The following is a 26,633-nucleotide window of genomic DNA, read 5'->3' as shown; positions in this document are numbered from 1 at the left end:
ATCAGTATCATTGACTGAACATTAATAAACAAACATTGTTGATATCCAATAGCATCACATTTCACCTGACTGCATTATATGCATTTTTTACTCATTCTTTTTGATTTTGTCATATTTTTCCAGTTTCAAATATGAACCTGATTTATTCGTTGATTCAAAAAACTTGTATGTGAATCAGTCAGCTACTGTAAATGTTAGATTATGTTGTCATTCAAGATAAACATGGTTTTGGCCCCACCTTTACTTGACTCTTACATCCCTTCAAGGGGCAAGTGGTATAAAGCTCTGAGTATAGGAGTGTGTCTTTCTCATTGAACCTGTGGAGAGTCCGATACTCCACAAACCACCATGGGAATGTTAAAAATAATATCTAGAGGAGTGCTAATATGGATGACACTGTCAATTGGGCTTGCTGCAACACAAACCGGTAAGAAGAATTTACAACAAATGTTTTTTCATATACATTGCCTGTAACATTTTATTTATTTGTATCTATTTATTTGTAAGAATTATACAGTATAAATTGTTTTAAATTATAGTTTATTATAGTTTAAACTGGTGGAATGTATATGGTAATAACATAATTATATTATTATTTGGAATTATACATCACTTTATAATGTTATGTTTGAAAGAATAAGGAATTCCTAAAATATATAATTGTTATTAATGGCAAAGGGGAAAATAAAATGTAATATAAATGGGAAAAACTACTTTTTCTTTGAACAACACCAATATTTTAGTTTAAATTTTCTATGAACATGTAAGGGAAAATTGGTATATCAGGTCATGTAACTGGTCACAATTTTTTTCCACCATTTTTTTAATTACATTTCTTTCTTCACTTGTTCATTTTAAATGGCCCTGCAGTGTGAAAAATGATATTTTAATTTTTTTTTAAGTACAAATATCCAATGTAGTCTTTCGTACAAACTGCATGCATACAGATGGTAAAAGAATTAGCACAATGATAGCGAATAACATGTAAATTGCCAAAAGTATTTCACATCAACTACCCAAATGTAAATGACTGTAATCATATTCACTACATTTACTGAAACTGAACATTTTAAGTTTTAGCTTAGTGCCTAAATGATTTATTCAACCAATTCACTTGTCCATACTTCAAAATGTATTAATATTTCTATAAATTCCCCAGTGGTTCTCACAGCGATGAACATCCATCCAGCCTCTACAACACAAATGTTTTCAGGTAAAAATCTCAAAATCATTCAAATGTAGAATTTCTTCATTAGAAACGTTAAAACATGAACTAACAATAACTGTCATTACCAGGATTGAGTTCACAACACAATGAGCTGGTTTGTAGCACTTGGGGTAACTACCATTTCAAGACCTTTGATGGGGACTACTTCCAACTCCCAACTGCCTGTAACTACATTCTGACCTCAGATTGTCGGAACAGCTATGAAGATTTCAACATCCAGTTGAGACATCGGGTAGTGAACAATGAACCAACGATCAGCAAGATCACTATGAAACTAGAGGGGGCAGTAATAGAGCTCACCAAAGGCTCTGTTACTGTTGGTGGCCAAATGTAAGTGATTGTGATTGTAAAGTATTTCCTCAGGCTGTTCTCGAAGTGGCCTCGAGTGGAAAGATGTCTGACTCTGTAACCATTCTTTCTGTAGTGTGACACTTCCATTTAGCAGTCCTGGAGTTTTCATTGAGAAAATGACTTCTTACATCTCTGTCAAAGCTGTTTTGGGGCTAGTCGCCATGTGGAATGAAGACGATGCTTTCATGGTAAGGAAACCCCTAAACAAGCTATAACATATACGGCATGATGCAGACCCTCTTCATGAAATCCTGTTTCCAGATCATCTTTCCTCTGTAAACCACACAGTCACAGAGACAACCAATATAGGGGTAGTCATGTTGGTTAATGTACTATTATAAATGGGAAGTCTTTTGCCCAAATACATGCAACAAAGCACCACTAATACCTCCAATACTTGGATGTAATATAGGCCTAATATACATTTTTCCTTGGTTTTCAGGTCAAGTTAGATGAAAAGTACAGAAACCAAACGTGTGGACTGTGTGGTGACTTCAATGGAATCCAATTGTACAATGAATTCATCAGTGATGGTATTATTAACAATGCTGACTATGGAACCTCTTGCTTCACATGATTACACGGACACTATTTTAGGTTGTACAGTACATACCTGTCTGTTGAAAAAGCAATCAATACATCTATCGTTCTAGGAGCTATGCTGTCTGTTTCTGAGTTCGGAAACCTCTGGAAGATGGATGGTCCAACAGAAGTCTGTGAGGAAGACAGTACATCTCTTGATGAAAACTGTGGAGATGAGGTAAACATTGTCCACACCACAGAACTGCTTATCAATAAATGGTGACAATAGCTCAACTGCTTAATGCGTTGACGTATCGAACCCATAAAATTTATATCACAAAAAATAAATAAAATGTAGAACGATAAAGTCCCTCCCATTAAATACCACCTACATCTGACTAGCAATAATGGCTGTGAGGTAAACTAAAGTATACTTCAAATTTGAAAAAGGAAAAGCCTTATAAAATGCCCACCAAAACATTCAGTTAAAATACAGTGTCAACACAGGAAAGAAGTCCTCGAAGTTCTTTTATGAGCCCAAAGATGGCACGGTTTTAAAGTTCTACTAACAAACCTCTTGCAAACTAGATTAAAATAATTGAATTAAAGTTTACTTACTGGTATATGAACACACATTCTCTATCTTGACAAGAATTCCCGCTCCCTCAGAAAAACAACCGTTAAAATTCAAAAGAGAAATTTCCCGCCATTGAAGTGTTTCCTCTCGGATGTCACTGAGACATTCAGCAGATATCTTTGAGATGTTTATGATTACGAATGTTTGTAAATCTGATCTTTATAAGATGTTTAGCAGATGTTATTTAGAATGTGATGCTTTCCAGATGAAAAGATCTAAAACAGACATCTTGGAGACGTGACATGTGCTATCTGGGAAAACACACGAACATACAGTATTGACATAAATTACATACTATATAATATGTTTATTAAATTAAACCTAGTTAGGTTAATGACTTAATTTGTCCTATTGAAATAACTGGTTTTGAGGGTTTTTGGACCAACAAAAACAAAAACATTTGTCTAATGACCATTACAAAAGTTTATCTCAGTTGTAATATAAAAAGTTATCTGGTTATAATTTTCCATGACTCTGTGTGGTTTCTCTTTCTCCACAGAATTTTTGTCATGATATCTTCTCCAGTCCGGTGTTCAGTGATTGCAGAAGTCTGGTTTCGATTGATTCCTTTGTCAAAGTTTGTATGAAAGACCTGTGCCATTGCAACAACTCTGGATCTTTCTGCTTGTGCAAGTCCATTGGCGAGTACTCTAGACAGTGTATACATGCAGGTGGCAGGCCGGCAGACTGGAGAACAGAATATTTTTGTCGTGAGTATGCCATGCCTGTGTTCTCTTAGCACCTGGGTCCAAACACGAAGTGCTATCGTTGTCCATATTATTTTCTTTTATCCTTATTGTTATCATAAATGGGACATTACATTTGGACCAAAACTCTGACAAGTGCACCAGCACTAATTTGACTGTTGGTGCTGCTCGAGTCCCAGTAATGTACACTTTTACTTTCTGGTTACATTTCATGTATGGTGTCATAACTGTTAGGTTTTTTTATAAAATATAATGGGATAATGAGCTTATGGGCTTAAGGGGTTGAGCTTGAACCCATTTAATGGCTACAGTATATTTAATCCTTTGTTATTATTTGGGTCACAAGTTTGAGCATACTGTATCTAGAGTCTTTTCTTGTAAAGTTGTAGTTTTTCTTTCAATGATTGATGCTGTCTCAATAGTATATCCCTTCTCTGTGATTGGTGCAGCAAATCCGTGTCCAGGAAGCATGGTGTACCACGAGTGTGGAAATCCCTGTACTGACACTTGTACAAACCCTGAAAGAGGACAAGTGTGTGAGCACCACTGCATTGATGGATGCTTCTGCCCTCCTGGTACAGTGTTTTCCTTGATAAATCTTTTCAAGTCATTTAGTGATTACATTGATTGCACTTTTCACTGACTTCAACTTCTTCATCTATCATCTACATTTATCTTGTATGTCCACTGACATGGGAAGATTGCATTTTTTATTTTTATTTTTTACACTATTTACAATTACACTTTTGGGAGAATAAGCTTCACTTTGAAGTTCAGATTATGTTCTTAAAGCAGAAAAAAGGAGGGAACATATCAATGAACCAATGGCTATTTGTTTATTCTCTCGTTCTCTTTAAGGCACTGTTTTTGATGATATCAACAACACTGGCTGTATACCCATTAATCAATGCTCCTGCACCCTTGATGGTAAAACATACGCCCCTGGGGAGAATTACACCAGTACCTGCAGAGAATGGTAAGCCTTGACTTCCCAACACTATGGATTGAACATGCTCTTTTACTCCTGAAGAAAATTTGTATTTAAAATGTTAGAAAAGATAGAATGTTGTAACAATCAAAGTATACTTTTAAATTAACCATTTATTTCCTATTTAGTACCTGTGCACAGGGGCAGTGGAACTGTAATGAAAAGGATTGTCCTCATACATGCTCAGTGGAGGGTGGATCCCATATTAGAACATTTGATGGAAAAGCCTACACTTTTCATGGGGACTGCACTTATGTCCTCTCCAAAGTATGTTAACTGGACCCTTTCTTTTGCTGGCAGGCAATTATCTCTATACAGTGGTCCCAAAATATATCTGGACACTTCAAAATGTCTGAATGTTTTTTCAGTATAGCAATATCAAGCAGTGTGGCATTTGTTTTGATAAAAAAAACACATACCACATGGACACTTTTCAAAAAAAATACCAGATTTTAAATGATAAAGCAGTAAGTATTTGGACACTTTCTGGTTGTCAAACGATAGTGGAACATGTCCATAGTTAATCTCTGCTTGGCCAACTCTCTGAACTTGTGTTTCATCTAACACAAAGACGTTCAGACAAAAAGTTCAAATGTATTTTTTGGCCACTGTATGTGCTGCACTATTTCATAAACCACAGCAGTAGTAGCCTTACACATAGTTGGCAATGCAATTTCCAATTCCAATACTGTAATTTCAAATTGTTTTTAACATTAACATTGCCTTTTTAATTTGTTACTCACCTGATCCATTATTCCTTTGTTAAAGCAATGCACAGGCACAGATTTCACAGTTCAAGGAGACCTGGTGAAATGTGGTGTGACTGAAACTGAGACCTGTTTGAAGACAATAGCATTGGCATTGATTGACGGAACTATTGTAAGTACTAAAGAGGATTTAAATGGAAAACAGTTCATCAAATGGTAAATTAAATGGTGAATGTCACTGCGACATTCTCTGTGCATGTTATGAACATTTCCAAACTGATAATTTCGCTACTTTCACTCGTGTTCACAGGTGATCAAAGTGGATTCAAGTGGAAATGTTGAATATAACAGAATAATTACCCAGCTGCCCCTTTTAACAGGTAGGCAATGTACCTGAATCAGTCGAATCTTGTTGAATGTAGGGGTAATCAAATTATGGTTAGTTTTGACTAACAAAGGTTAAGTTCTACATTGAAATTTGAATGTATTATGAAATGTTTCCTCACACCAATTATGAATTTTAATTCTATATTTACATTATTGTTTGATTTTCAGCTGATGTGAGCATTTTCAAGCCCTCGTCATTCTACATTATCATCCATGCCCACTGGATTGGGCTTCGTCTAGAGATCCAGCTTGTGCCCATAATGCAACTCTACATGACAGTCGATTCAGTGTACCAAGGAGAAACATGTGGTATTTATTTTTACACACCTCCTCTTTTACAAACAATTCTCTTGCAATACTCAGAACAAAAGCAGCATTCAAAGATGTTAAGGCTTTCTGTTTTTATATTATTACTGGACAGTTTAATTGGTAGTAGTTAATCGGTCCTATGGTGTAACAAATTCATTTTTCAAATATTAAGTCTAGGTATATTATAGCATGTCACACAGCAGGACACGGTTGAAACTGCTTGAAATGTTATGTCAGCAACACATGTCCTGCATGAATTCATTTAAGAACAAATCATTCTGCAGGTCTTTGTGGCAATTTCAACAACATTGAGACTGATGACTTTACAACCATTGGTGGACTGAGGGAAGGAACAGCGGTGGACTTTGCCAACACCTGGAGGACGAGAGCAAGTTGCCCTGAAATTAGAAGAAGCTTTGAGCATCCTTGCAGTCTGAGCATTGAAAATGGTGCGATTTCACTCCCTTTTTGCCATGCGACCAGGGTGCGAATAATGGGGCCGTTAGAACATAGAACATTAGAGCATTGACAAAACATTAGGAGTTTAATTATCACTGTCGGATAGTTGACATTTGGCTAACTGTCCTTGGGGCACCAAAAGACAAGTTGGGTTGCGCAAGACAAACAGATTGTACCCTGAAAATTATTGTTAGAAATTTCGGAATTAGCAGAAGTCATTGTGTAATTCGCACACTGCATTCGACATCCACAAAATGGCAACATGTTGTCCTTACAATTCTGCAATGCAATTTAGGACTTATCATCTTTCTACATAATTTTTGCTCCACAGAGAAATATGCACAGCACTGGTGTTCCCTGCTGTCAGACCCCTCAGGAGTGTTCGCCCCCTGTCACTCTGAAATCAACCCTGATGTTTACAAAGCAGTAAGTGAAATGATGTTCATTCTCTTTCACCTTTTTTGTTATAGAGTTCTTTCTAACTTTTCCATTCTTTGTAGGACTGTATATATGACAGCTGTAACTGTGAGAAGAGTGAAGACTGCATGTGTGCTGCATTGTCCTCATATGTACATGCATGTGCTGCGAGAGGGATTCTTCTTGATGGATGGAGAAATTTTGCCTGCAGTGAGTTGATTTCCTCTCGGAAATGGGCATTGCTTGACAAGTTATTTTGGGATTTAATTTAAAAAAAATCAAGCAGATTCATGACAATATGTGAGGCAAAATTTTGATCAGAAATGTCCTTGATTTGCCCCACCTAAAGTCCTTGAAAATATCGATTGAGGCAAATAAGCATAGTTGAAACAGATTACGAAGTGATAGCAAGTTTTGTTGGGTATGATAATAAAATAACATTTCTCTATAAGTAAAACAGATATAATTGCTGCTCCTTGATGATTGCAGTTATATTCAAATAAATGGCCTTCTCCCCTCCCCACAGGCAAATACATGCTAACTTGCCCCAGCACCACTGTCTACTCTTATCAAATGACCAGCTGTGACCGCACCTGCCGATCCCTCGGCCAATCAGACAACACCTGCGATATTGACTTTGTGCCAGTGGATGGCTGTGGCTGTGCAGAGGGAACATACATGAATGAGAATGGCAATTGTATTGATTCTACCAGCTGCTCATGTTACGATTCAGGCAAAATTATTCCTGCTGGAGACATCATCACCAAAGATGGAGGATCATGGTAAGGAGATGGAGATGGTTCTATTTCTATATAATACAATACAAGTATAAAATAGAATATCTAATAAACTATAACTTATATAACCACTTAAAATATAACTATAACACAACTTATGTAATAAAATATATTGACAATGAGTCTTTTTACCTGGTTACATAATGGTTACTAACTGATGTTTACATTTCAGCATTTGCAAGCAAGGGAAAATGACCTGCACTGGTGGATCCAATGGGGAAGGTGTGTGCCATGTGTGTGTGTGTGTGTGTGTGCGCAGGAGGGAAAGTCAAATCTATAGTATATTTAAATTTATACATTTAAAACCTCGTGTTTTAGTACTTTATGCGAGATCTTTACTGGCATTATTTTGCTACACTGATTCCTTTAAGTGAAATAAACCATCATTCTCGATTCTGTAACTCTTTACTTCAGAATGTGAAGCGCCAATGATGTTTTTCAACTGCTCCAGCGCTAGTCCTGGTTCCACAGGATCAGAGTGTCAGAAGAGCTGCAACACATTAGACATGGCCTGTGTGAGTTTCTTCAATCAATTTAAAGGAATAGTTCACACTAAAGTGAAATTCTGTCATTATTTGGAACGACCCAATATCTGGATCTCCCTCATGTGATTCCAGACATGAATGCAGTTATGTTTTCTTTACATAGCTCTTTTCCATACAACAACAGTTCACAGTGACCACATCTGGCCAGGCAAATTTCAAATACATCATTAAAGCACAATACCTCCAACAACAACAGATGCCAGTTTCCCTATGCTCGAGCAGCACCAACAACCTTGTTCCAAGTGCATGAAACACAGTTCGTCTTTCTTGTTTCTCCCTATAGTGGCGACTGGGTTGACCTTAGCTATTTTTAACATACCATTTGGTTTTACGTAAAATTAACTCTCGCCTTCTCATTCTTAAAATTATAGAGTTAAAATGAATACAATACAATACATAGGACGGATTAAATAAACATAATGTTTGCACATAAAAACACAGTTAAGATTTCCTAAGATATATAAAACGAACATTTGCCCCATTAAGTGCGCGCTTCCATAATTGTAAATGCCCACTCGCTAAAACTGTATTTGGCAGATGCTTTGATCCACAGTGGCTTACAGTGCATGCAAGTTATATGTTCTATCAGTTTGTGTGTTCCTTGGGAATTGAACCCATGATCTTGGTGTTGCTAGCCACATGTTCTAACAGTTGAGCTATAGGACTTGTTTGCAAACCCCATATGCCCCCTGAAAAATGGTGAATAAGTCCTTGGAACACAGATAAAATTGTAATTCCTTGATAAGTCCATTGAAGCTCTAAAAACGCTAACACGTTCAGATTCAAAAGTGGCATGTGTATTGACATCATTGATGCCACAACCTCATTGGTTCTCCCATATGTCGTAAACTAACATGCATTCATCTGTTTGAATGTGGAATGGAGATCGATATTTGTGAATTTCAGTGGAGGTGAATGTATTTAGTGAGAAACGGCCTAAATTTCAGTCTGTTCTTCGCTTTAAGCTATCATATGATGTCAGAACACTTGGAATATAGCATACCAGTTGTATGGACTACTTTTTTGTTATCTTTATTGTGATTTTGTGTCCTTTTTTGGTGCTTGGCAGACATGGGCACTATAAACTGTAGTGTACTGTACAGAAAAGTACAGTGTGAAAATTCTCAGAAACTGTCATTCTGTGTTCCATTATGATAACAGCATATATTGAAATGATATGAACTATTCATTTAAGCAACTGCAAGAATAAATTGAAATGAAATGTTGCACATTCAGTGACTTTTAAGTGAAATGTTTACAGGTCAGCACAGAGTGTGTGTCTGGCTGTGTGTGTCCCTCTGGACTGGTATCAGATGGGAACGGTGGTTGTATAACTGAAGACCTGTGTCCATGCATCCACAATGGAGTTGCTTACCAGCCTGGGGAAACCCTTACAGCTGACTGTAATACATGGTATGTGCAACTGAATATTTTTTATTATTTACATATTCTGTGTAATATTGTATTATAATATTCTTACATTACTTTTTATAGCACTTGTAACGCTAGAAGATGGCAGTGTACCACAAATCAATGCAGTGGGACATGCAGCATATATGGAGATGGCCATTACAGAACCTTTGATGAGAAAAGATTTGTCTTTAGTGGAAACTGTGAATACAGCCTTGTTCAGGTATTAACACTGTAGTTCAATTGGAAGCCATAAGGCATAAATAATAACAATCAGGTCTAAAACTTATATTAAGATCATTATTCTTTTCTTATTCTTATATACAGTCTCAATCTTATGTACAGTGTCCCCAAAAAGTATTTAGACATTTAAGCCACTCTGAATGTGTATTAACGTGATTGCATTAGATAAGTGAAATTTATTTTAAATGAAGACAGCACAAGTACACTTTTTAAGCAAAACATCTAATAAAAAGAGGTTTGAAAAGATAGAACAATAGATATAAAGTTCAAAAAGAAGACAAAAAGTAAAAAAGTCAAACGTTAGTGAAACATGTCCATAGTTCATGTGATGAACTTCACCTGTGGTTACTCTGCAGTCTGCAAAGACACCTCATCTCTTCATACAACCACTACAAATCACTGCTACTCCATCTTTAAAAAACTTGCAAAAATGTTGCTGTAAAGTGTTAGTAAAGTTACAGTAGTTCTGAGAAAATCTCTAGCAGCATGTGTTTGCAGATGTCACTTGCTTTGATATTTTGCTATATAATGCAATGACATACAAGTGTAATTGTGACTAGAGTATCGAAATAATTTTTGGGCCACTATATGTATATGTTAACTTTTTATGTAAATATTAACGATCTTTTATGTCATGAACAGGACTTCTGCAACAGCACCAGTGGCACTTTTAGAGTCATCACTGAAAATATTCCTTGTGGATCCGCTGGCACCACTTGTTCCAAATCTATCAAGCTATTTCTAGGAGTGAGTTAGCTTACTCTCTGTGTTCACCAATACAACAATATCAAAGCTTCAATTAGTAAAGAACAAGCACTGAATAACTGCAATTGTATTTCAGAACAACGAGCTTAGATTGACAGATGGAACCTTTCAAGTTGTTCAAAGAGATGCAGGAGAAGACATTCCCTACCAGATACGTACCATTGGGCTTTACTTGGTGATTGAAGCTAATAATGGACTGATGCTTTTATGGGACAGAAAAACAACTATACACATCAAGCTGAGTCCAGAGTATAGTGTGAGTAAATCTGACAAGGCAACTCCATTTATTAAGCACGAATATCAGATTTGTATTATGAATTCTGAGAGTTTCCTTCCTTTTGACAGGGCCGAGTGTGTGGTCTGTGTGGAAACTATGATGGGAATGCAAACAATGACTTCACTACCCGCAGTCAAGCAGTTGCTGTTGAAGCCCTGCATTTCGGAAATAGCTGGAAGTTCTCCAGTTGTCCAGATGCAACCACCATCCAAGAGCCATGTGTCCATAATCCCTACAGGGAGGCCTGGGCCCAGAGGCAGTGCAGCATCCTCACTAGCAATGTCTTTTCAACCTGCCATTCACAGGTACTTTAAAAAAAACTGTTATTAACTGAACTCCAATATTGAAAGATACTTTTTGCACCATTTGAGGGTTCTCAGATGCCACACTGATGGAATCCTCTGTAGAACTTCTAGGCACGCATTCAGGTCTCTGAGAAACTTTTCTTAGTTTAATGCAAGAACAATAAAAAGTCAGTCAACGGTTACTGTAGAGTACACAGTTCCAGGACTTCCAACTGTTCCTGGAGAAGCCTACATAAATAGAATATTTGAGACTTTTTTAAAGGGTGACAAGAGTTTCTATATATGGCTCCTCCAGTGTGGCATCTGAGGAACCCCAAATGGTCCCTAAAGAATATTTAAATTTTTATTAAAAATAGCTAAGTACCAGCCACATTGTTTTGAATATTTCTTTAAAGGTGGATCCCACTCCTTTCTATGAAGCCTGTGTGAGAGACTCATGTGCCTGTGATAGTGGTGGAGATTATGAATGTTTTTGCACTGCTGTATCAGCCTATGCACAAGCCTGTAATGAAGCTGGAGCTTGTGTTACCTGGAGAACGCCTAAAATATGCCGTGAGTCACTGATAGCTAAATAATTTTCATTAGACATGCTGTAAAGCAATACATTTAAACAGTACACCTCAAACACTTAAGTTTAAGATTAGGCCTTTCTTATTGCAGCATTGTTCTGTGATTATTACAACCCCCCTGGTGAATGTGAGTGGCATTACAAACCTTGTGGAGCTGACTGTATGCAGACCTGCAGAAATCCAACTGGGCATTGCTCCAATCAGATACCAGCACTTGAAGGTAACAACTCATAATTGCAAAAGGATCTACATGTTATTGTGAAAAACACAATTTTTAGCTAAAAAAATACTAAAAATTAGGATGATTAAAAAGTCATATTTTGGACAGTCAGTTAAAACTTTACTAATGAATGTATCTCATTTGATTATTTTCCTTCTTTATTTGGAACATGATTGCCCGCCCCCCCCCCCCCCCCCCCCCCCAAAAAAAGAAAAGACTTTTATTGTTGGTTGTTTTCACCCCCCACCACTTTTAGGTTGCTATCCTAAATGCCCTCCCGAGCAGCCTATTTTTGATGAGGACAACATGAAATGTGTAATGCAGGAAGATTGTGGCTGCTTTGTGGGAATGTTACATTATGAGACTGGCCAGCAGGTGCCAACCGCTGAGAACTGTCAGACATGGTATGTCAATATTTTCTAATAACAAAAAAGTTTCTGTGTTTTATATAGATCAGTATTTTTTTTTTTTTTTTTTGGTCAGAAGAGTTTATTCTGTCAGTAATGGTTATATAAATTATATCACCTTTAATTTCTGTGCATTCATACATATAAGACTACCGTGTTTATCCTTTCCCCCCAATGCAGTTATTGTTCTTCATTTGGCGTTATCTGTGACTTTGATGTAAATGGTGAGATTTTGTGTATTTCCAATATGATTTAGTTAGAAAATTATAAAAGTAGAATATAGAGTCATCTAATCAATATTTATTCTTCATTTGCAGCATGTACATGCCAACATAATGATGTAGAGTACCACTTTGGAGATATCATTTATCACACAACGGATGGACTGGGAGGTTGTATCACAGCCAGATGTTCAGTCAATGGAACAATTGAGAGGACTTTGATACCTTGTGAAACAACTACTGTTCCAACAACCCCATCCCCAATGACCACAACACAGAAATCATCAACAACACCAACAACTGTGTTTGTCTTCAGCACCCCAGGTCCTTTTTCATTTCTGTGATTTATGCCAAATATCATATACTGCAACTAAATACTAATGTATTTGGTTATCATGCATTCTGTTGTCCTAAGTTATAATAATTTCTAATGGAATTAATATAAATTATGTTCGTTTATATTTATTTCATTTAGAAATGATCTCAACTTCTCTCTAGACATAATAATTTAAAAATATATTTTTTAATCTTAATCATATCAGATTCAGAAAAAGTTAATATATTTATTTTATTGTTAGTGACTAATTATTGAAATTCTGATTGAAATGTGCCTATAGGTTATAGCTATGTTTAGATAATTAGTTAATATCATATTTATTGCACCACAGAATACACTTCTCCTGAAATTAAGGAAGAAACAACCACAACTCAAGAAGTCTTATCCACATCTAGCAAGCAAGAAGAAATAACGACAAGTGGACATTTAAGTCAACCAACAACTAAAGCTATTTTAACTGCTTCTACTCAGCAACCAAAATATTCAACTCAAGAACAAGTATCTCTAATGTCAACATCTTCAATATCACCTAAAACACAAACATTCTCATCATCGATGACAACAAAGAAAACAACAGAAACTGAAATTTCTACAAAACAACAAAATACAAGCGTGTCAACAACAACTGAGACTGTAACTGAGAATGAAATAACCACAACTCAGACACCTTTATCCACCACCAAACCACCAAAGGGGGTCACAACAGGTCCAACAAGCCCACCAACAACTACAGCCACAACAACTTTTGAAGAGGAAACATCTACACCATTCCAAACATCAGCATCTGCAAGCTCATCCGCGCCAATGAAACAAACCTCATTACCAGTCATTACATCCACACAACCAACAACAATAATAACAACAACTATGGTGCCAGTGACCACAGTTGTATCAACAACAACTGGAGCTAAGTCATCTACTGAACCTGAGATTACAACTGAGGGAGTTTCTTTAACAACAGAGCAACTCACAGATGAAACAACTCTTTCAACTACCACACCAGCCATCCCATCCACTACTGTTCTTGTCGAGGAAGGAAGCACTACTGTCCCACCATCTACATTGACATCAGCACCAATTAGAGTCATCACAACTACTGCATCTTCAACCACTACTCAAACTACTGGAGTACCAACCACAACTGAAACTGTAACTGAGAATGAAATAACCACTTCTCAGACACTTTTGTCCAGCACTACCAAGCCACCAAAGGAGGAGACGACTGGTCCAACAAGCCAACCAACAACTACAGCTACAACAACTTTTGAAGAGGAAACATCTACACCATCTCAACTGTCAACATCTACAAGCTCATCAGTGCCAATGAAACAAACCTCATTACCAGTTGTTACTTCAACACAACCAACAACGCTAACGACCACAACTATGGTGCCAGTGACCACAGTTGTATCAACAACAACTGGAGCTGTGTTATCTACTGCAGCCGAGATTACCACTGGGGGAGTTTCTTCAACAACAGAGCAACTCACAGCCGAAATAACTCTTTCAACAACCACAGCAGCCATCCCATCCACTACTGTTCTTGTCGAGAAAGGAAGCACTACTGTGCCACCATCTACATTGACATCAGCACCAATTAGAGTCATCACAACTACAGCATCTTCTACCACTACTCAAACTACTGGAGTGCCAACCACAACTGAAACTGTAACGGAGAATGAAATAACCACAACTCAGACACCTTTATCCACCACCAAACCACCAAAGGGGGTGACAACAGGTCCAACAAGCCCACCAACAACTACAGCCAAAACAACTTTTGAAGAGGAAACATCTACACCATTCCAAACATCAGCATCTGCAAGCTCATCCGCGCCAATGAAACAAACCTCATTACCAGTCATTACATCCACACAACCAACAACAATAACGACCACAACTACGGTGCCAATGACCACAGTTGTATCAACAACAACTGGAGCTGTGTCATCTACTGCAACTGAGATTACCACTGAGGGAGTTTCTTCAACAACAGAACAACTCACAGCTGAAACAACTCTTTCAACAACCACACCAGCCATCCCATCCACTACTGTTCTTGTCGAGGAAGGAAGCACTACTGTCCCACCATCTACATTGACATCAGCACCAATTAGAGTCATCACAACTACTGCATCTTCTACCACTACTCAAACTACTGGAAAACCAACCACAACTGAGACTGTAACTGAGAATAAAATAACTAGTACTCAAACACTTTTGTCCAGCACTACCAAGCCACCAAAGGTGGTGACGACTGGTCCAACAAGCCAACCAACAACTACAGCTACAACAGCTTTTGAAGAGGAAACATCTACACCATCTCATTTGTCAAAATCTACAAGCTCATCTGTGCCAATGAAACAAACCTCATTACCAGTCATTACATCCACAAAACCAACAACGCTAACGAACACAACTACGGTGCCAGTGAACACAGTTGTATTGACAACAACTGGAGCTAAGTCATCTACTGAACCTGAGATTACCACTGAGGGAGTTTCACCAACAACAGAACAACTAAAAACAGAAACAACTATTTCAACCACCACACTAGCCATCCCATCCACTACTGTTCTTGTTGAGGCAGGAAGCACTACTGTCCCACCATCTACATTGACATCAGCACCAATTAGAGTCATTACAACTACTGCATCTTCTACCACTACTCAAACTACTGGAAAACCAACCACAACTGAAATTGTAACTGAGAATGAAATAACCACAACTCAGACACCTTTATCCACCACCACCAAGCCACCAAAGGGGGTCACAACAGGTCCAACAAGCCCACCAAAAACTACAGCCACAACCACTTTTGAAGAGGTAACATCTACACCATCTCAAACATCAACATCTTCAAGCTCATCTGTGCCAATGAAGCAAACCTCTTTACCAGTCGTTACATCCACACAACCAACAACGCTAACGACCACAACTACGGTGCCAGTGACCGCAATTGTATCAACAACAACTGGAGCTATGTCATCTACTGAACCTGAGATTACCACTGAGGGATTTTCTTCAACAACAGAACAACTAAAAGCCGAAACAACTTTTTCAACCACCACACCAGCCATCACATCCACTACTGTTCTTGTCGAGGAAGGAAGCACTACTGCCCCACCATCTACATTGACATCAGCACCAATTAGAGTCATCACAACTACTGCATCTTCAACCACTACTCAAACTACTGGAGTACCAACCACAACTGATACTGTAACTGAGAATGAAATAACCACAACTCAGACACCTTTATCCACCACCACCAAGCCACCAAAGGGGGTCACAACAGGTCCAACAAGCCCACCAAAAACAACAGCCACAACAACTTTTGAAGAGAAAACATCTACACCATCTCAAACCTCAACATCTGCAAGCTCATCTGTGCCAATGATAAAAACCTCATTACCAGTTGTTACATCCACACAACCAACAACACTAACGACCACAAATACTGTGCCAGTGACCACAGTTGTATCGTCAACAACTGGAGCTATGTCATCTACTGAACCTGAGATTACCACTGAGGGAGTTTCTTCAACAACAGAGCCACTCACAGCCGAAACAACTATTTCAACCACTACAGCAGCTATCCCATCCACTACTGTCCTTGTCCAGGAAGGAAGCACTACTGTCCGATCATCTACAGAGACATCAGCACCAATTAGAGTCATCACAACTACTGCATCTTCTTCAACTACTCAAACTACAGGAGAACCAATCACAACTGAGACTGTAACTGAGAATGAAATAACCACAACTCAGACACCTGTATACACCACCACCAAGCCACCAAAGGTGGTGACAACAGGTCTAACAAGCCCACCAACAACTACAGCCACAACCACTTTTGAAGAGGTAACATCTACACCATCTCAAACATCAAAATCTGCAAGCACATCTGTTCCAATGAAACAAACGTCTTTACCAGTCATTACATCCACACAACCAACAACGCTAACGACCACAACTACAGTGCCAATGACCACAGTTGTATCGACAACAACTGGAGCTAAGTCATCTTCTGAACCTGAGATTACCACTGAGGGAGTTTCTTTAACAACGAAGCCACTCACAGCTGAAACAACTCTTTCAATCACCACACCAGCCATCCCATCCACTACTGTTCTTGTCGAGGAAGGAAGCACTACTGTCCCACCATCTACACTGACATCAGCACCAATTAGAGTCATCACAACTACTGCATCTTCTACCACTACTCAAACTACTGGAAAACCAACCACAACTGAGACTGTAACTGAGAATGAAATAACCACTTCTCAGACACTTTTGTCCAGCACTACCAAGCCACCAAAGGTGGTGACGACTGGTCCAACAAGCCAACCAACAACTACAGCCACAACCACTTTTGAAGAGGTAACATCTACACCATCTCAAACATCAACATCTGCAAGCACAAGTGTGCCAATAAAACAAACCTCATTACCAGTCATTACATCCACACAACCAACAACGCTAACGACCACAACTACGGTGCCAGTGACCACAGTTGTATCAACAACAACTGGAGCTATGTCATCTACTGCACCTGAGATTTCCACTGAGGGAGTTTCTTCAACAACAGAAAAACTAAAAGCCAAAACAACTCTTTCAACCACCACACCAGCAATCCCATCCACTACTGTTCTTATCGAAGAAGAAAGCACTACTGTCCCACCATCTACATTGACATCAGCACCAATTAGAGTCATCACAACTACTGCATCTTCTACCACTACTCAAACTACTGGAGTACCAACCACAACTGAAACTGTAACTGAGAATGAAATAACCACTTCTCAGACACCTTTGTCCAGCACTACCAAGCCAACAAATGTGGTGACGACTGGTTCAACAAGCCAACCAACAACTACAGCTACAACAGCTTTTGAAGAGGAAACATCTACAACATCTCAATTGTCAACATCTGCAAGCTCATCTGTGCCAATGAAACAAACCTCATTACCAGTCATTACATCCACAAAACCAACAACGCTAACGACCACAATTACGGTGCCAGTGACCGCAGTTGTATCAACAACAACTGGAGCAGTGTCATCTACTGCACCTGAGATTACCACTGAGGGAGTTTCTTCAACAACAGAACAACTAAAAGCCGAAACAACTCTTTCAACCACCACACCAGCAATCCCATCCACTACTGTTCTTATCGAAGAAGGAAGCACTACTGCCCCACCATCTACATTGACATCAGCACCAATTAGAGTCATCACAACTACTGCATCTTCAACCACTACTCAAACTACTGGAGTACCAACCACAACTGAGACTGTAACTGAGAATGAAATAACAACAACTCAGACACCTTTATCCACCACCACCATGCCACCAAAGGTGGTGACGACTGGTCCAACAAGCCAACCAACAACTACAGCCACAACCATTTTTGAAGAGGTAACATCTTCACCATCTCAAACATCAACATCTGCAAGCTCATCTGTGCCAATAAAACAAACGTCTTTACCAGTCGTTACATCCACACAACCAACAACGCTAACGACCACAACTACGGTGCCAGTGACCACAGTTGTATCGTCAACAACTGGAGCTATGTCATCTACTGAACCTGAGATTACCACTGAGGGAGTTTCTTCAACAACAGAGCCACTCACAGCCGAAACAACTATTTCAACCACTACAGCAGCTATCCCATCCACTACTGTCCTTTTCCAGGAAGGAAGCACTACTGTCCGATCATCTACAGAGACATCAGCACCAATTAGAGTCATCACAACTACTGCATCTTCTACCACTACTCAAACTACAGGAGAACCAATCACAACTGAGACTGTAACTGAGAATGAAATAACCACAACTCAGACACCTTTATCCACCACCACCAAGCCACCAAAGGGGGTGACGACTGGTTCAACAAGCCAACCAACAACTACAGCTACAACAGCTTTTGAAGAGGTAACATCTACAACATCTCAAACATCAACATCTGCAAGCTCAAGTGTGCCAATGAAACAAACCTCATTATCAGTCATTACATCCACAAAACCAACAACGCTAACGACCACAATTACGGTGCCAGTGACCGCAGTTGTATCAACAACAACTGGAGCGATGTCATCTACTGCACCTGAGATTACCACTGAGGGAGTTTCTTCAACAACAGAAAAACTAAAAGCCGAAACAACTCTTTCAACCACCACACCAGCAATCCCATCCACTACTGTTCTTATCGAAGAAGGAAGCACTACTGTCCCACCATCTACATTGACATCAGCACCAATTAGAGTCATCACAACTACTGCATCTTCAACCACTACTCAAACTACTGGAGTACCAACCACAACTGAAACTGTAACTGAGAATGAAATAACCACTTCTCAGACACCTTTGTCCAGCACTACCAAGCTACCAAATGTGGTGACGACTGGTCCAACAAGCCAACCAACAACTACAGCTACAACAGCTTTTGAAGAGGAAACATCTACAACATCTCAATTGTCAAAATCTACAAGCTCATCTGTGCCATTGAAACAAACCTCATTACCAGTCAATACATCCACTAAACCAACAACACAAACGACCACAACTACAGTGCCAATGACCACAGTTGTATCGACAACAACTGGAGCTAAGTCATCTTCTGAACCTGAGATTACCACTGAGGGAGTTTCTTTAACAACGAAGCCACTCACAGCTGAAACAACTCTTTCAACCACCACACCAGCCATCCCATCCACTACTGTTCTTGTCGAGGAAGGAAGCACTACTGTCCCACCATCTACATTGACATCAGCACCAATTAGAGTAATCACAACTACTGCATCTTCAACCACTACTCAAACTACTGGAAAACCAACCACAACTGAGACTGTAACTGAGAATGAAATAACCACTTCTCAGACACCTTTGTCCAGCACTACCAAGCCACCAAAGGTGGTGACGACTGGTCCAACAAGCCAACCAACAACTACAGCTTCAACCACTTTTGAAGAGGAAACATCTACACCATCTCAAACATCAACATCTGCAAGCTCATCTGTGCCAATGAAACAAACCTCATTACCAGTTATTACATCCACAAAACCAACAACGCTAACGACCACAACTACGGTGCCAGTGACCACAGTTGTATCGTCAACAACTGGAGCTATGTCATCTACTGAACCTGAGATTACCACTGAGGGAGTTTCTTCAACAACAGAGCCACTCACAGCCGAAACAACTATTTCAACCACTACAGCAGCTATCCCATCCACTACTGTCCTTGTCCAGGAAGGAAGCACTACTGTCCGATCATCTACAGAGACATCAGCACCAATTAGAGTCATCACAACTACTGCATCTTCTACCACTACTCAAACTACTGGAGTACCAACCACAACTGAGACTGTAACTGAGAATGAAATAACAACAACTCAGACACCTTTATCCACCACCACCATGCCACCAAAGGTGGTGACGACTGGTCCAACAAGCCAACCAACAACTACAGCCACAACCATTTTTGAAGAGGTAACATCTTCACCATCTCAAACATCAACATCTGCAAGCTCATCTGTGCCAATAAAACAAACGTCTTTACCAGTCGTTACATCCACACAACCAACAACGCTAACGACCACAACTACGGTGCCAGTGACCACAGTTGTATCGTCAACAACTGGAGCTATGTCATCTACTGAACCTGAGATTACCACTGAGGGAGTTTCTTCAACAACAGAGCCACTCACAGCCGAAACAACTATTTCAACCACTACAGCAGCTATCCCATCCACTACTGTCCTTTTCCAGGAAGGAAGCACTACTGTCCGATCATCTACAGAGACATCAGCACCAATTAGAGTCATCACAACTACTGCATCTTCTACCACTACTCAAACTACAGGAGAACCAATCACAACTGAGACTGTAACTGAGAATGAAATAACCACAACTCAGACACCTTTATCCACCACCACCAAGCCACCAAAGGGGGTGACGACTGGTTCAACAAGCCAACCAACAACTACAGCTACAACAGCTTTTGAAGAGGTAACATCTACAACATCTCAAACATCAACATCTGCAAGCTCAAGTGTGCCAATGAAACAAACCTCATTATCAGTCATTACATCCACAAAACCAACAACGCTAACGACCACAATTACGGTGCCAGTGACCGCAGTTGTATCAACAACAACTGGAGCGATGTCATCTACTGCACCTGAGATTACCACTGAGGGAGTTTCTTCAACAACAGAAAAACTAAAAGCCGAAACAACTCTTTCAACCACCACACCAGCAATCCCATCCACTACTGTTCTTATCGAAGAAGGAAGCACTACTGTCCCACCATCTACATTGACATCAGCACCAATTAGAGTCATCACAACTACTGCATCTTCAACCACTACTCAAACTACTGGAGTACCAACCACAACTGAAACTGTAACTGAGAATGAAATAACCACTTCTCAGACACCTTTGTCCAGCACTACCAAGCTACCAAATGTGGTGACGACTGGTCCAACAAGCCAACCAACAACTACAGCTACAACAGCTTTTGAAGAGGAAACATCTACAACATCTCAATTGTCAAAATCTACAAGCTCATCTGTGCCATTGAAACAAACCTCATTACCAGTCAATACATCCACTAAACCAACAACACAAACGACCACAACTACAGTGCCAATGACCACAGTTGTATCGACAACAACTGGAGCTAAGTCATCTTCTGAACCTGAGATTACCACTGAGGGAGTTTCTTTAACAACGAAGCCACTCACAGCTGAAACAACTCTTTCAACCACCACACCAGCCATCCCATCCACTACTGTTCTTGTCGAGGAAGGAAGCACTACTGTCCCACCATCTACATTGACATCAGCACCAATTAGAGTAATCACAACTACTGCATCTTCAACCACTACTCAAACTACTGGAAAACCAACCACAACTGAGACTGTAACTGAGAATGAAATAACCACTTCTCAGACACCTTTGTCCAGCACTACCAAGCCACCAAAGGTGGTGACGACTGGTCCAACAAGCCAACCAACAACTACAGCTTCAACCACTTTTGAAGAGGAAACATCTACACCATCTCAAACATCAACATCTGCAAGCTCATCTGTGCCAATGAAACAAACCTCATTACCAGTTATTACATCCACAAAACCAACAACGCTAACGACCACAACTACGGTGCCAGTGACCACAGTTGTATCGTCAACAACTGGAGCTATGTCATCTTCTGAACCTGAGATTACCACTGAGGGAGTTTCTTCAACAACAGAGCCACTCACAGCCGAAACAACTATTTCAACCACTACAGCAGCTATCCCATCCACTACTGTCCTTGTCCAGGAAGGAAGCACTACTGTCCGATCATCTACAGAGACATCAGCACCAATTAGAGTCATCACAACTACTGCATCTTCTACCACTACTCAAACTACAGGAGAACCAATCACAACTGAGACTGTAACTGAGAATGAAATAACCACAACTCAGACACCTTTATCCACCACCACCAAGCCACCAAAGGGGGTGACGACTGGTCCAACAAGCCAACCAACAACTACAGCTACAACAGCTTTTGAAGAGGTAACATCTACAACATCTCAAACATCAACATCTGCAAGCTCAAGTGTGCCAATGAAACAAACCTCATTACCAGTCATTACATCCACAAAACCAACAACGCTAACGACCACAATTACGGTGCCAATGACCGCAGTTGTATCAACAACAACTGGAGCGATGTCATCTACTGCACCTGAGATGACCACTGAGGGAGTTTCTTCAACAACAGAAAAACTAAAAGCCGAAACAACTCTTTCAACCACCACACCAGCAATCCTATCCACTACTGTTCTTGTCGAAGAAGGAAGCACTACTGTCCCACCATCTACATTGACATCAGCACCAATTAGAGTCATCACAACTACTGCATCTTCTACCACTACTCAAACTACTGGAGTACCAACCACAACTGAAACTGTAACTGAGAATGAAATAACCACTTCTCAGACACCTTTGTCCAGCACTACCAAGCTACCAAATGTGGTGACGACTGGTCCAACAAGCCAACCAACAACTACAGCTACAACAGCTTTTGAAGAGGAAACATCTACAGCACCTCAATTGTCAAAATCTACAAGCTCATCTGTGCCAATGAAACAAACCTCATTACCAGTCAATACATCCACTAAACCAACAACACTAACGACCACAACTACAGTGCCAATGACCACAGTTGTATCGACAACAACTGGAGCTAAGTCATCTTCTGAACCTGAGATTACCACTGAGGGAGTTTCTTTAACAACGAAGCCACTCACAGCTGAAACAACTCTTTCAACCACCACACCAGCCATCCCATCCACTACTGTCCTTGTCCAGGAAGGAAGCACTACTGTCCGATCATCTACAGAGACATCAGCACCAATTAGAGTCATCACAACTACTGCATCTTCTACCACTACTCAAACTACAGGAGAACCAATCACAACTGAGACTGTAACTGAGAATGAAATAACCACAACTCAGACACCTTTATCCACCACCACCAAGCCACCAAAGGGGGTGACGACTGGTCCAACAAGCCAACCAACAACTACAGCTACAACAGCTTTTGAAGAGGTAACATCTACAACATCTCAAACATCAACATCTGCAAGCTCAAGTGTGCCAATGAAACAAACCTCATTACCAGTCATTACATCCACAAAACCAACAACGCTAACGACTACAATTACGGTGCCAGTGACCGCAGTTGTATCAACAACAACTGGAGCGATGTCATCTACTGCAGCTGAGATTACCACTGAGGGAGTTTCTTCAACAACAGAAAAACTAAAAGCCGAAACAACTCTTTCAACCACCACACCAGCAATCCCATCCACTACTGTTCTTATCGAAGAAGAAAGCACTACTGTCCCACCATCTACATTGACATCAGCACCAATTAGAGTCATCACAACTACTGCATCTTCAACCACTACTCAAACTACTGGAGTACCAACCACAACTGAAACTGTAACTGAGAATGAAATAACCACTTCTAAGACACCTTTGTCCAGCACTACCAAGCTACCAAATGTGGTGACGACTGGTCCAACAAGCCAACCAACAACTACAGCTACAACAGCTTTTGAAGAGGTAACATCTACAACATCTCAAACATCAACATCTGCAAGCTCAAGTGTGCCAATGAAACAAACCTCATTACCAGTCAATACATCCACTAAACCAACAACACTAACGACCACAACTACGGTGCCAATGACCACAGTTGTATTGACAACAACTGGATCTGAGTCATCGACTTCTCCCAAGGTTACCACTGAAGTATTTTCTTCAACAACAGAGCCACTCACAGCAGAAACAACTCTTTCAACCACAACACCAGGCATCCCATCTACTACTATCCTTGTGGAGGAAGGAAGCACTACTGTCCGACTGTCTACAATGACATCAGCACCATTAAGAGTCATCACATCTACTGCATCATCTACCACTACTCAAACTACTGGAGAACCAACCACAACTGAAACTGTAACTGAGAATGAAATAACCACATCTCAGACACCTTTGTCCTCCACTACAAGGCCGCCAAAGGTGGTGACAACTGGCCCAACAAGCACACCAACAACTACAGCTACAACCACTTTTGAAGAGGAAACATCTACACCATCTCAAACATCAACATCTGCAAGCTCATCTGTGCCAATGAAACAAACCTCATTACCAGTCATTACATCCACAAAACCAACAACGTTAACGACCACAATTACGGTGCCAGTGACCACAGTTGTATCAACAACAACTGGTGCTGTGTCATCTACTGAACCTGAGATTAACACTGAGGGTGTTTCTTCAACAACAGAACAACTAAAAGCCGAAACAACTCTTTCAACCACCACACCAGCCTTCACATCCACTACTGTTCATGTCGAGGAAGGAAGCACTACTGCCCCACCATCTACACTGACATCAGCACCAATTAGAATCATCACAACTACTGCATCTTCTACCACTACTCAAACTACTGGAAAACCAACCACAACTGAGACTATAACTGAGAATGAAATAACCACAACTCAGACACCTTTATCCACCACCACCAAGCCACCAAATGGGGTGACAACAGGTCTAACAAGCCCACCAACAACTACAGCCACAACCACTTTTGAAGAGGTAACATCTACACCATCTCAAACATCAAAATCTGCAAGCACATCTGTTCCAATGAAACAAACGTCTTTACCAGTCGTTACATCCACACAACCAACAATTTTAACGACCACAACTACAGTGCCAATGACCACAGTTGTATCGACAACAACTGGAGCTAAGTCATCTACTGGACCTGAGATTACCACAGAGGGAGTTTCTTCAACAACAGAGCCACTCACAGCCGAAACAACTATTTCAACCACCACACCAGCAATCTCATCCACTACTGTTCTTATCGAAGAAGGAAGCACTACTGTCCCACCATCTACATTAACATCAGCACCAATTAGAGTCATCACAACTACTGCATCTTCAACCACTACTCAAACTACTGGAGTACCAACCACAACTGAAACTGTAACTGAGAATGAAATAACCACAACTCAGACACCTTTATCCACCACCACCAAGCCACCAAAGGGGGTCACAACAGGTCCAGCAAGCCCACCAAAAACAACAGCCACAACAACTTTTGAAGAGAAAACATCTACACCATCTCAAACCTCAACATCTGCAAGCTCATCTGTGCCAATGAAACAAACCTCATTACCAGTTGTTACATCCACACAACCAACAACGCTAACGAAAACAACTACGGTGCCAATGACCACAGTTGTATTGACAACAACTGGATCTGAGTCATCGACTTCTCCCAAGGTTACCACTGAAGTATTTTCTTCAACAACAGAGCCACTCACAGCAGAAACAACTCTTTCAACCACAACACCAGGCATCCCATCTACTACTATCCTTGTTGAGGAAGGAAGCACTACTGTCCGACTGTCTACAATGACATCAGCACCATTAAGAGTCGTCACATCTACTGCATCATCTACCACTACTCATACTGCTGGAGTTCCAACCACAACTGAAACTGTAACTGAGAATGAAATAACCACATCTCAGACACCTTTGTCCACCACTACCAAGATGCCAAATGTGGTGACGACTGGTCCAACAAGCCTACCAACATCTACAGCCACAACAACTTTTGAAGAGGAAACATCTACACCATCTCAGACTTCAACTTCTGCAAGCTCATCCGTGCCAATGAAACAAACCTCATTTCCAGTCCTTATATCCAAACAACCAACAACAGTAACGACCACAACTATGGTACCAATGACCACAGTTATCTTGACAACAAGTCACGCTGAGTCATCCACTGCACCTGAGATTACCACTGAGGGAGTTTCTTCAACAACAGAGCCGCTCACAGCCAAAACAACTCTTTTAACCACCTCAACAGCCATCCCATCCACTACTGTCCTTGTCAAGGAGCAGAGTACTACTCTACTTCACAACAATACTACATCTTTTGAGACATCAACAACAATGTACAGATCATCCATGTCACAATTTACAGAAACTTTTTCAACTGTCTCCAGTACCACTTCCAGTGTTTTCCACCCATCCACATCCATGGGGAGCTCAGTCACACCCATTACACAAACGTTGCCTTTTTTCACTGGTGTACTTCCAGTGACTACAGAATCTCCTATATTCTCATCCACTTCTAGTGTTTGCTGTTTAGTGAATGCCACACATTTTCAACCAGGTAAAAAGTTATTTACTTCTTGGCTTTTTTTTTTTTTTTTTTTTTTTTTTTGCCATTTTT

At 40.1% G+C, this 26,633-nt stretch overlaps 1 protein-coding gene across 1 annotated transcript in view; it reads left to right on the top strand.

Annotated features, from left to right (window-relative positions):
• Positions 1–325: 325 nt before the first annotated feature.
• LOC127412176 (mucin-2) overlaps positions 326–26,633 on the top strand; it is a 33,061-nt gene continuing 6,753 nt past the window's right edge. Inside the window, exons 1-28 of the mRNA XM_051648333.1 lie at positions 326–427; positions 1,160–1,213; positions 1,297–1,558; positions 1,653–1,767; positions 2,022–2,112; positions 2,233–2,339; positions 3,238–3,448; positions 3,895–4,020; positions 4,304–4,421; positions 4,562–4,700; positions 5,202–5,312; positions 5,451–5,520; positions 5,696–5,836; positions 6,121–6,285; positions 6,627–6,721; positions 6,796–6,922; positions 7,239–7,494; positions 7,682–7,758; positions 7,933–8,024; positions 9,316–9,467; positions 9,549–9,687; positions 10,350–10,454; positions 10,549–10,728; positions 10,818–11,054; positions 11,450–11,606; positions 11,715–11,843; positions 12,100–12,247; positions 14,002–26,573. Coding sequence (XP_051504293.1) covers positions 349–427; positions 1,160–1,213; positions 1,297–1,558; positions 1,653–1,767; positions 2,022–2,112; positions 2,233–2,339; positions 3,238–3,448; positions 3,895–4,020; positions 4,304–4,421; positions 4,562–4,700; positions 5,202–5,312; positions 5,451–5,520; positions 5,696–5,836; positions 6,121–6,285; positions 6,627–6,721; positions 6,796–6,922; positions 7,239–7,494; positions 7,682–7,758; positions 7,933–8,024; positions 9,316–9,467; positions 9,549–9,687; positions 10,350–10,454; positions 10,549–10,728; positions 10,818–11,054; positions 11,450–11,606; positions 11,715–11,843; positions 12,100–12,247; positions 14,002–26,573 — 16,255 coding nt within the window. The 5' untranslated portion in view covers positions 326–348. The remainder of the gene's footprint in view (positions 428–1,159; positions 1,214–1,296; positions 1,559–1,652; positions 1,768–2,021; positions 2,113–2,232; positions 2,340–3,237; positions 3,449–3,894; positions 4,021–4,303; positions 4,422–4,561; positions 4,701–5,201; positions 5,313–5,450; positions 5,521–5,695; positions 5,837–6,120; positions 6,286–6,626; positions 6,722–6,795; positions 6,923–7,238; positions 7,495–7,681; positions 7,759–7,932; positions 8,025–9,315; positions 9,468–9,548; positions 9,688–10,349; positions 10,455–10,548; positions 10,729–10,817; positions 11,055–11,449; positions 11,607–11,714; positions 11,844–12,099; positions 12,248–14,001; positions 26,574–26,633) is intronic.

This window comes from Myxocyprinus asiaticus, chromosome 2 (genome assembly GCF_019703515.2).
Source record: "Myxocyprinus asiaticus isolate MX2 ecotype Aquarium Trade chromosome 2, UBuf_Myxa_2, whole genome shotgun sequence".
Taxonomy (NCBI): Eukaryota; Metazoa; Chordata; class Actinopteri; order Cypriniformes; family Catostomidae; genus Myxocyprinus; species Myxocyprinus asiaticus.
Note: the sequence above shows the minus strand (reverse complement) of the source record. Positions and strands in the feature narration are given on the sequence as shown.